This window comes from Pseudophryne corroboree, chromosome 11, assembly GCF_028390025.1.
Source record: "Pseudophryne corroboree isolate aPseCor3 chromosome 11, aPseCor3.hap2, whole genome shotgun sequence".
In the NCBI taxonomy this organism is placed as follows: Eukaryota; Metazoa; Chordata; class Amphibia; order Anura; family Myobatrachidae; genus Pseudophryne; species Pseudophryne corroboree.
This window is the reverse complement of record NC_086454.1, coordinates 332,690,038-332,702,100: the sequence shown is the minus strand read 5'-3', so window position 1 is coordinate 332,702,100 and position 12,063 is coordinate 332,690,038. Positions and strand designations below refer to the sequence as shown.

Here is a 12,063-nt window from a genome sequence, read left to right as displayed (position 1 = left end):
CACATGTGCTATTGCACAATCGCAGGTCCTTTTCAGGGCGATAAAAAGGCCTTTAATTGGATAGTACGATAATGACCATCTTTATCTGTTAGTTCCCATAGTATTGGTTTACTTGACAATGAACGCACTTATCACGGTCATCAGTCAATAGAAGGTTTACAGCTTTTGTGTCTTGTGCTATTTTTTCGTACTGTTTTTGGTTATAGGGCCTTTTCCTGAGGCGGCAGTCAAGAAAAACAGAGCAAGTACAGTAACTGTTTGGATTTAAGTCTGGACATACCCCTCTCAACTGCGGGGTATCTAATTAGCTCTGGTAAATTTAGGGGATCATTCCGAGCTGATCACATGTAGCAACTTTTGGCTGCCTGTGCGATCAACTAGACGCCGCCTATGGGGGAGTGTATTTCTGCATAGCAGGGCTGCGATCGCTTGTGCAGCCCTGCTATGCTAAAAAAGTTTCCTGTAAAAGAAGACCAGGATAAGAGTTACTTACCCCGTGCGATCGATCCAGCGATGCAGGGCCCCGGAATTGACGTCAGACATCCGCCCTCCAAACGCCTGCGTTGGACTCACCACTCCCCGAAAACGGTGAGTTGCCGTCCAGATCCGTTTCAATCTTCTTGCGGTCGCCGCTGCGACCGATTTATTCGCTAGCGGCATCGCTGCCTGGCGACGGCCATCGCCGGGCAACAACGCGCCTGTCAATGCGGCCGTCGCGCATGCGCAGTTCCGACCCGATCACACGGCTGAGAAGAAGCGCAGCGTGCAATCGGGTCGGAATAAACCCCTTATAGCCGGCGCTTAACTCCTGATGGCTGCACTTATCGGGGATAAATTACTTTTTTCCCCGTAACTATTATAAGTGACTATTTTTTCCACGATAAGTGCCGCAAAAATACATAGGCCCATAGATTCAATTGGATAGGGTGATAAAAAAAAATTGAGGATAAAATAAAATCACACATTATTATTTTTTGCAGGCGCTGCATTATTGCGACTAATTGAATACCCCCTAGAGCTCTGCAGGGCTTTACCTCTTACCCCACATACAGGGCAACATAGTTTTACCAAGGTGCAGTTACAGTACTTGCTCTTTTTGATTTACTCCCAACTGGGAATCAGGTCCTTAATGTTAGTTTCCCTATGGTCTAACCAGTGTGCAAAGCTTTCAGCTGAGCTATTTTTTTCCTGTGCTGTATAAAATCTGCCGAGCTAAAATCAAAATACTGTTGGCTTTCTCTCTGACATTGGCCCTCATTCCGAGTTGATCGCTAGCTGCCGTTGTTCGCTGCGTAGCGATCAGTTAAAAAAACTGCAAAACTGCGCATGTTTATGCACCGCAATGCGCACGCGCGTCGTACGGGTACAAAGAGCATCGTGGTTTTGCACAGGTTCTAGCGACGCTTTCAGTCGCACTGGCAGATGCAAGGAGATTGACAAGAAGTGGGAGTTTCTGGGTGTCAACCGACCGTTTTCTGGGAGTGTTTGGAAAAACTCAGGCGCGGCCGGGCGTTTGCTGGGCGGGTATCTGATGTCATTACCGTGTCCCTCGTCGCAGCAATCATCGCACAGGATAAGTAACTACAGGGCTGGTCTTGTTCTGCACAAAATGTGTTTGCAGCCACTCGGCTGAACAGGCGTTCGCACTCCTGCAAAGCGAAAATACACTCCCCCGTGGGCGGCGACTATGCGTTTGCACGGCTGCTAAAAACTACTAGCGAGCGATTAACTCGGAATGAGGGCCAAAAGCTCTTGACAATCTACAGAGCCTCTCCAAACATGATCTATTTCTGTTTATGTCCGAAAAATACAATTGCAAATAGAAAAAAAAAATACAATATATATATATATATATATATATATCTTTATAGTTCTTCTAACTAACTGGCATTATATGTGTTCCAGTACTAGGATGGAAGACATGGATACACAAGATGAAATGGAAAACGTCATCCCGGAGTTGGTGGATTTCCTTTGCCAGGATGTAGACTGGTTAGTTGGGAAGGTCCAGGCTCTGCTGCCTGACACAGATCTTCAGCCCATTCTGCAGAGAGCAGATGAGAGAGGAAGGGTCTCTGCTCTTATTCAGATGCTGAGGAAGCTTCATGTGAAGGTGTGGAAGGCTCTTATAGATTGCATCTGCATGGAATGTCCTCTTCCCATGGAACTCGAGGTGCAACTACTCAGCCTGACTGGACAAGGTTAGTCGTGAAGTCATTTTATTTTGGAAGATGTACCTTGTAATTGTCAGTGTGAGCCACTGGCAGAACTGCCATCACAGCAGCGGGCGTGGCCACAACAGGGCCTAGAGGTGGAGAGGGCCAGGCTAAGCTGAGTCACCCTTTCACTTCCAAGCATGCTGAGATGAGGCCTCTGTTCTGCACTTGTAAGAGCAATGTGGGGGATCGGGCGGCGTTACCGGAACATTATCCAGAACATGCACCCTAATACTGCAATACCACAACACCCTTCCCCCTATTCCCATGTGGCACATATGCCAATGGCAGTTGGTAGGCTCCTAAGGGCACCATATTGGCAAACTGACCCTGCTACCCCCCACCCACACTGGTGTACCCACTGATGCCCCCCACGTCTGGCAACCGGGTCATTTGCCCCACCAGCCCTCCCCATAGTGTCACATTATAAACACCCTTACTGTACTTTGCCTGTATTTATATTATTACCTTGCCCATTGTTGTAAAGGGTGGTATTTAGGTTGCCGGCTGTTGGGATCCCGGCGCACAGTATACCGGCGCCGGAATCCCGACACCCGGCATACCGACATCTTTTCTCCGTCTTGGGGGTCCACCACCCCCCTGGAGGGAGAATAGATAGCGTAGCGTGCCACCGTGCCCGCAAGGGGCTCATTTGCGCTCGCCCAGCTGTCGGTATGCCGGCGGTCGGGATTCCGCCGCCGGGAGCCCGGCCGCGGGCATACCATACTACATCCGTTGTAAAACTATGACCAAGTTTACTCATGCGCATTAATGGAGTAGAACAGGTTCTAGAGGGATCACAGGTTCCAATTGATTACTAAAATGTGCAGACAAGCTGAAAAATTGCAGGAACCTATCATAACCCTTTCACACATACATCGAATACCCCATTTTTGGTATGTGTGAAAATAAAACACCCGGGACAAAGTCCTGAGTCCATGACACTCCTCAATTTCCCGGTTCTTATTTCTGATAGGGGTGTAAGGAGCTGTAGACTGCTGATGGGTCACAGTCCCTAATAGATTTTTGAAGATAATGTTGGGCATTTTGTTTGTAGGTTATGCACAATCCTGAACTGCATTTCTGCCTACATGAATTTTTCATGGATTATGCCATCAATGACATGGTGCAGATAGTTGTTCCTACTATATTTTTTTATTCATTGATAGTTGCTACCAGAATAAAGCAACATCAGTAAGAAGTGTGTAACGCGTAATATCTGTGTTTCAGGATCAGGTGAAGTGAGTTTGAGAAGCTCCTTGTCAAATGAGGACAGTAGAGAGCGGAGGAAACAAGGTACTGTACTTCTCAAATGCATGGGCTCGTAGAGGGGAATTCAATTGTTTTTGCCCACCCTCTCGCACCCGATCTCTTGTCTAATGTGTCGGGCGATTACTTTTTGCCCATTACTTTTTGCCCATGTTGCTCCCAAATGTACCTGGTTTAAAAAATGCAGCTTGGACACCCAAAAGCCAGATTTTTTGCACATTTCTGCTCCCCACCTCAGGAAGGTGGTGCGAACAGAATGATGGGCGCACATGGCACTCGTGCCCGATTAGCAGAACAATTGAGTAGCTGTTTGGTGCTCTAGGTGTCACGCTGTGAGAGTTTTGTGATTCCGTACTTAGATCCTTGACTGATGAGGACCCTGGAGCTGGTGTCTTGAAAGTAGCTGACTTGAGACTGTGGGAGAACTGTCACTAGTACCGGGTAGTTGAAGGAGACCCAGAACAGAGGCGCGGAATCTAACGCCTGTGGTTTTCACCCGGGACCCCCACAAGGAAGTTTGGGCTACGCTGCGCCCGACGTGCAGGTCACAGCCCCTGACTGGATTACCCAGTGCTATTACTAGATAGACTTTAAGGAGTGGAGAGGCAGGAGAATGGGAACTAAGATTACTGATTGAAATCCAAAAATTCGGAACATTGGACTTGAGCCAAAGATACAGATGCTGGTTTGGAACGGTTGGTACAGATATTGACTGGAACCGATAAAGCGACTATTAGACTGGAACCAATGGAGAAATGATCGGACTGCAACCGATGGTGAAGTTATCAGACTGGAACCGATGGAGAAGTTATTGGACTGGATCCGATGGAGCAATTATCGGATGGAACTGATGGTGAAGTTATCGAACTGGAACCGATGGAGCCAGTGGGTACGGAATGATGATAAACTGCACTGAAGTCATTGATATAGATAGAATCTGCAGGAGACAGAAGAGGGGGGGGGGGCTTTTTACCCCCTATTATCCTACCAGCACACTGACTAATACCTGTAACAATACTTGAACGTATTTGGTAATAGAATTTCAGAGAATTGGTTACATGCGTTTGCAAATACATGTTTAGCTGCTGTGCCGCATCAAGGCTTCTCCGATATCAGCAGTCCTAACACTACATAATAGCAGTGCCCACATAGGTTCATGTGATTTGTCCACAGTAAGGCCTCAAGGTTTCACGATTGTTGGTACCGGATGAGGTCTAGTAGCTAGTTGGCTGGAGTCCCGAGGACAGAATAGTGCAGGCTTGATATATGACCTGCTCATACAGACGTGACAGGTTCGGCTAAAGTCTATGGCTGGCCACAGGTGTTTGTACAACTATGAGTAACTAGAACACTGGGGATACCAGGGCAATGATAGTTGAGTGACACTTGTGGTAGAAACTGATAGCTGTAAGATGGGATTGAACCAGCAGTACAGGATAGCTGTAAACTGGGATTGAACCATCAGGTCAGGATAGCTGGATAGTTGGAAGCTGGGATTGTACCAGCAGGTCAGGATAGCTGGAAGCTGGGATTGAACCAGCAGGTCAGGTTAGCTGGATAGCTGGAAGCTGGGATTGAACCAGCAGTTCCCGGATAGCTGGATGGGATACTCAGTGATTCAGGCTTGCAGATGTACTGGAGATTATATTGACCAGCGGTGCAGGTTTACAGGTATATTGGAGATGGGATAACCAGCGGTGCAGGCTTGCAGATATCCTGGAGATGAGATAACCAGTGGTGCAGGCTTGCAGATATCCTGGAGATGAGATAACCAGTGGTGCAGGCTTGCAGATATACTGGAGATGAGATGACCAGTGGTGCAGGTTTGCAGTCATACTGGAGATGAGATGACCAGCGGTGCAGGTTTGCAGATATCTTGGAGATAGGAGTCAGGAAGTGCTGAAGTTGGTAATGCAGTCTCTTTAAGCAGGAGATTGCAGGAGCTCTCTACAGGCTTGAGGACAACAAAGCACTGACAGCTTCCAAGTGCTTGGAGCTGGAATATATATCCCTTGCTCTCTGGTGATAGTCTGAAGGGATCATCACATGTCTGGGAAACACTACCTGGTTTGAGAGTTCTCTGCAGTCAGCTGATCAGGAAGTAACATGCAGTACTCCAGGCTAGGCTTTAGAGTGGACTGAGGCCTAGCAGGCCGGGAAGGAGCCGAAGCCTAACTATCCTGAAATGGATGCTGTGATGGACCAGCGAATGGCGGACAGCGCTTTCGACTGCGCCGCAGGTAGGTCAAAGTGTGACTGGGAAGCGCTGTAAACCTCCGTGTTGTGACAAAAGGCTCATACAAAACCGCATCCAGACCATTGGCACTACAAGGAGCAGCATGCCTTCCAAATGCTGCTCCCATTCGGTGCCTTCTCACACATGCAGACAAACAGTGGTAGCTGCTCAATCATTCCTGGAGATAGTTAAATCCGCAGGAGCTCACTAGAGGAACGCAGCTAGGCTATGGTCAACGTTGCACTGGCTGCTAGAGACTCCTTGGTCAGGCCTCTTTATAGGGTGACAGGGACTGGCTGCTGTGGTCAGCTGAGCAACTTACTTCCTAGTAATGTCCAAGATGGCGGCGCCCAGCTCTCGGACCTGGAAGGAAGCAATCGCCGCCAAGCACACGAAACACCACCAGCTCCTCCCTCAACTTGCCTGCACTCAGAGCCCCCTCCTGCACTGCCGAACGCTGACAGCCTGCAGCCCCGCCAGGCTGACAGTGCCGCAGCATCCGGAGAGGTGAGAAGCGGGGACTCCCGCAGAGATCATCTCTGGGCTGTGACACCGGGCACTCAAAAAAAAAAAAAAAAAACAGTTGAATTCCCCCCCAAAGACTTAATTTAATTTATTCCATGTGTATACATAACATTATATATTAATCTTTTTTTTTCTTCTATTTTTTGTAGAATCTGCTGAGCGTTACAAAGAGCAGATAAGATGCTCCTTGCTGGAAAAGTATGGATTTAAGGTTGCAGGGGATCCTAAAGGACAGTTCCATCCAATGTTTATTGATCCATTAATCAAAGAGATCAAGATGTCCAAGGACCATTCTAGAAGGAAAGGTGATGCTGACAGAAGCTCAGCTACAGAGGACAGTTTCGACACAGTAAAAATAATCAATCTCTTTAAGAGAACCAGCCTCAAGAAAACTCATGTTATTTTACTGGTGGGAATGCCAGGCACTGGTAAAACAATGCTAACTCACAGAATCTGCTACGAATGGGCACGTGGGCAATTCAGCCAGTTTACGCTGATTTTTCTCTTTGAGTTTCGGCAGCTGAATCTGATCAGCAAACACTTCTGTCTCAGGGAACTTTTGTTCAACTTGTTTCTTATGCCGGAATTGGATTCCGAAGAAGTGTTCGAATATGTCCTTCAGAACCCCCAGAAGGTTCTCATCATATTTGATGGACTGGATGAGTTTAATGGACAATTTGCAAACAGTCCTCTTAACATTAACCCTGACATCGGCCAAATCACCACCACCTGCCAGTTGTTTTCCTGCATCTTTTACGGGGCAGTTTTGCGGGGATGTACTGTTGTCGTCACCTGCAGATCGAAAATATTAAACAGCCTTCCGCTAGATTCCGTAAACCGCGTTGCTGATGTCCTGGGCTTCGATAAAGAGCGAGTCGAACAATATGTTGTTGATTTTTTCCACACGAGTGCACTGAAAGGCAAAGTATTGTTCCATTTGCGAGACAATAAAAAACTACTGCACATGTGCTTTGTGCCCGCTTTATGCCACATTGTGTGTGTGTGTTTGGAACATTTGCTACACACTTCATCAGTGAAGTCAGGTCTTCCACAGACGATAACGCAATTCTATGTGGAAATGCTAAAGATTTTTATCCGGAAAAGGCTGACGTCTTTGGCGGATGAGGCGACGACACTGAAAACATTCAGACCGTTAATCTACGACTTGTCTGAGCTCGCGCTTATCGGAATTGACAAAAACAAGACCGTATTTTATGTAGGAGAAGTTTCGGCAGAGCTGCAGGGCTTCGCCACCGCTCACGGACTTCTGTCAATGTTTGACGTCAAGAAGTTTGAAGGTGACAAAGATGTGGGCTATTCCTTTGTTCACCTCAGCGCTCAGGAGTTCTTTGCTGCTTTGCACTTGATGATAAATGAGACAGTCACAGAAACTACCCTGCACAAAAGGCTTTCCCTAAAATCAAAGTGGAACTTGAAACATAAGACAAAGGATGAACTCACAGACAATTTTCATATATTCCTTTCCGGGCTGGCGTCCGTGGACTGTCGGACATTTCTGTATGAGTTAACACAACAAAGCGAGAACCTGATACAAACTAAACAAAAAAAGATTCTGGAGTCTCTCGTGCGATTGGCAGACACCCAGCTGACAGGGCCCAAGGTAATCGAGTTGTGTCACTGTGCTTATGAGACCCAGGATGAGAATTTGGCCCAGAAGGTTGGGAAGCACCTAGCACAGAAATATGAGCTGAAGAATTTCAGAATTACCCCAGTGGATATGACTGCTTTGATGTTTGTTGTTAAACATGGGTCATGTCTGGTTTCGTTAGATTTTGCAGGATGTCCAATGGAGCTGGACTGCCTGGAAATCTTAGGAGCATGTCACAACATACAAAGTTTAAGGTAATACGTGTAGAATAAGGAATGCATTGCTCGTTGCTCCGTAACTTTTGTGTTGCAATTACAAAATACTTTATATGCCCTAGAAGAATAGTATGTTTGCGCTTGCTTAATAATGTTTCAGTATCAACCAATAGAATATCAGCTTTCATTAGTTAACTAAAGTAGACTGCTAAAACCGTTATAGTATGTGCTGGTAATAGTTATATGTTATGTCAAGTTAAATTGTTTTTGCTTCATGTTATTAAGTAAGCCCTATAGTAGCTAATAATAAGACGCATTGGGGCTGATTAAGAGGTGGATGTGTGCATGTCTGGATTGCAACGCTGCCCCCATACACATGGTATTGGGACAGAGCAGAACCAGATAAGCAGTGATAAGAGTGGAGAAGTGAGCCAGTGGATGAAATTTCCCCATCAACCAATCAGCAGCTCTGTATCATTTTACAGTATGCAAATTATAGATGTTACTTCAGTGCTGATTGGTTGCCATGGGCACTTCTCCACTGGCTAACTTCTCCGCTCTTATCACTGCTTAGTAAATGTTCCCCTATGAGGCTGCATGTGATAAACTTGTGCTCACAAACATTTGCTCACATGCCCCCTCTGCCTGCCATCTTTTCCCTCATAAGCCAATCTGCCCAAAAGCTTGGCACATCCCCCTGCCCCACCCCCAGCCTTTTCCTTACATACCCACCCACCTACAAAAAAAAAATCCTCACATGTAACATGCCCCCTGCTTACCAGCTTTTCACTCATATGCTTCCCAATAGTGCCCACATTGCCCCTTCTACTTACCTGATACTGCACCATGGCTGCACAGGAACCGCATGTTCTGATTACAGATGCACCAGAAGGACCTTCTTCAGTCTTAGAGCAAGAGCAGAAACTGTCCCAGCCCAGTTGCATGATCTTCCAGTTATAGGCAGCAGGGAAGGAGGTGAGGGGGCACTTGGGCCCCCCCCCACTAGACACTACATGCCATGTATGCAGAGAGGGTCACATGTATAGACAGTGACACACACATATATACAGGCAAGGGTACATATAGACACACACATCTTTATAGGCTGGATTATAGGAACACCCTTACACAGGCAGGATTATATATAATGACACACACACATATATATACAGCCAAAGTTACATATAAAGTCACAGATATATACACAGGCAGGATTGCATATAGAGAAACGCATGCATATTTTATATATATGCTTCTTTGCTTTTGATAGACACACACACACACACACACACACACACACACACACACACACACATACAGGCAGGGACAAACATACACAGTACACCCACACACATACATAAACAAACACACACACACACACACACACACACACACACACACACACAAATACAGGATCATAAGTTCATCTCACTTTGTTTTCCAAACACATTTTTAAAGGTAGCAGAGACATTGTAGTGGTTAGCCCAACTGTGGCTTACAACAGACTCACCTAAAACCCGGTCTGGATTCCATCAGACCTATTGCTGCTCCAATCCTGCGAAATCCTCCCGTTCCACATTAACCTCATGTGGAATCATGCTGTCCCTGCCACGATACAGTAGACACAGACAGCAGATATACAGGTTGGGGAGCCTCTCACCTTAATGTGGAGCCTCCAGCAGCAACTCCCTCCTCATCCTTCATGTTACTGGGGCAGAAGTAGTGATGGACATTGGCATGTGATGGTTGCCAACCATCGATGGTTTTCTTCTGATGGTAATGTTTTCACCATTCAATGGCCACATTGCAATGTTTGCCACCATTGAATGGTAATGAAATGATGGTCTTCCGAAGGTTAACTTTTGAGTGCGGTCACTCAGCATCAGGTTACTGGTGGCTGTGTCTTCCTGTCTTGCTCCGCCTTCTCCCTTTGACAGACAGTCTGCTCCGCCTTTTGCTTGCCATGCTTCAAGAATATTTTGCATGCGTGAACAAGGCTCCGCCTTCTTTCCTTTGACTGTCCGCTCCGCCTCCAACTTGCCATGATGTGGAAGTATTGAGGGAGCCATCGCAATACAGTTACCATCAAATGCTTTCGGTTAACTACCATCGCATCGCATCATTTTATGGCGGAAGCCCGTCCCACCATCCAATGATAGGCTTCTGATGTTCATCCCTAGGCATACTGTGAACATGCTGTGTAGCCCCACCCCCTTGCTCAGGTCAAAGGAGCATTTGCTGGGCTCCACCAATCAGGGCTCAGCACATGCACCTTTGACCCCAGGGGCTCACCATAGACCTGCAAGTAGAAGCTGCTGCTCTATGAATGATGTACCCCCACCATTACCCGGCTCTTTCCTAATGTGGTTCCCCCCAAAATCAGAAGAACTGCATGGTCCCAGAAACAGCTTGATAAAAAAAAATAAAATCTAAAAAAATAAAACGGCCTGCAGTGGATGGACCCACTAGGATCCACCGGGCCCTAGACGGCTACTTGTTTCACTTTATGGACAATCCAGCTCTGGGACAAAGTAATTATTTTATTCATCAATCTCCGCCAATCTCAGAGTGGCCGCCCGGCCCCTCTGCTTCTATCTTCCCTCCCCCAGTGCCTGCCGCGCAGCCGATCACTGCTGAAATGTAAAAAAAAGTTGCGCTCGACAGCTGCAGAGAGGAGCAGCCGCTGGGAAAATGTGAAGTCTCCATGTCGCAGTTGTACGATCATCTATTGATCCATAGTCAAATTTCTGTTAAAAAAATTAGATTTTTTTTTTTTTAAATAAAATCATGTTGATTATTGTTTAAATAAATGTTGTTCATTTAAATCAATCTTTAAAAAACTGACCATTTTTGAGAGGTTTTTGGAAAAAATATTAGCCAGTTAAGTGATTGATTTGAGTAGTGGTCATCGTAATTCTTGATGGAAAGGCCCCTAAGTCACTGCATCAAGTGAATGTCAGGGATTTTACTCACTGGACAAAAGATGAGTAAAGCATCTTCTCAACTGGCCACCAAATACGTTAGTACCTATATAAGCGCTATGCATCAATGTCTTCCAAAATTTGGTGCGCATCCATTTTTTTGCAGGATGTAACATGATACAGATAGAACGTATGTTTTTATCCTAGTTTATATTGCTTAGAAAATATATAGTTTATGCTGTTCTTTGTGCAAAAAGCTGACACGAAGCAGCGTTCCCATTATGGATATTTTGTCATTTTAGTTTCAGAAACAGAAAATACGGTGATGCGTTTGCCTACGCACTTTCTCCGGTGATATCTGACATGGAATATCTGAGGAAAATCAGGTACTTTCCACGCGCTTGTTTCATGCTAAGTACCCTTCCAAACATACATGATATTGCTTGACCTTCGATCTGTCAAGGCAGAAATAATTATATTATACAACTCAGAGACATCTATTAAACAAAAACAAAAACCTCTGTTACATTTCTTATTATATAAGAACAAATTTCCAAAGTGGTTCGTTCACAAGATATCTCTATACAAATTATGACTGAATAACTAAAAATGTGATTAAATCAAAATATAATGTTTAATATTTTACTAAAACCATGATATTGCAGTTAATCTGATTCTAAAAAGGAATGTTGTGTTATTTCTTTCACATAATTACCCTGAATGCCAGCTTACAGGCAAATGTAAGTGGGGTGGGGGGGGGGGGGGGGGGGGGGTCCGTTTGCCCGGAAACCCCTCTCCTCTTGGCAAGTGGCTGAAACCATGACATTAGCAATGGTATATAATACAATTACTAGAGCTGCTGTCACATCACGCAGTTTAAGGGACAGAGCAGAGCTGCTGCACATGCCTAGTGTAGCAGCTTCATCAACCAAGTTTGCTGTGTTTGGATCTGAGTCCTCAGTCAGTGCACTGTACCAGAGAGCAACTACCAGGTAGAAGAGACAGGAGCCTTACCATGAGGTGGGAGAATGTGTGCTTAGAAAGTGCAGTACTGGTTCTATTATGTTTGTGT

The 12,063-nt window shown here is 45.8% G+C and overlaps 1 protein-coding gene across 6 annotated transcripts in view; it reads left to right on the top strand.

Moving 5' to 3' along the window:
* Positions 1–12,063, top strand: part of NLRC5 (NLR family CARD domain containing 5) — a 253,349-nt gene that overhangs the window by 2,262 nt on the left and 239,024 nt on the right. For all 6 annotated transcript variants that reach the window (XM_063945766.1, XM_063945765.1, XM_063945768.1 and 3 more), the window contains exons 2-5: positions 1,906–2,201; positions 3,447–3,512; positions 6,396–8,109; positions 11,294–11,377. In XM_063945766.1, coding sequence (XP_063801836.1) covers positions 1,913–2,201; positions 3,447–3,512; positions 6,396–8,109; positions 11,294–11,377 — 2,153 coding nt within the window. In that variant the 5' untranslated portion in view covers positions 1,906–1,912. The remainder of the gene's footprint in view (positions 1–1,905; positions 2,202–3,446; positions 3,513–6,395; positions 8,110–11,293; positions 11,378–12,063) is intronic.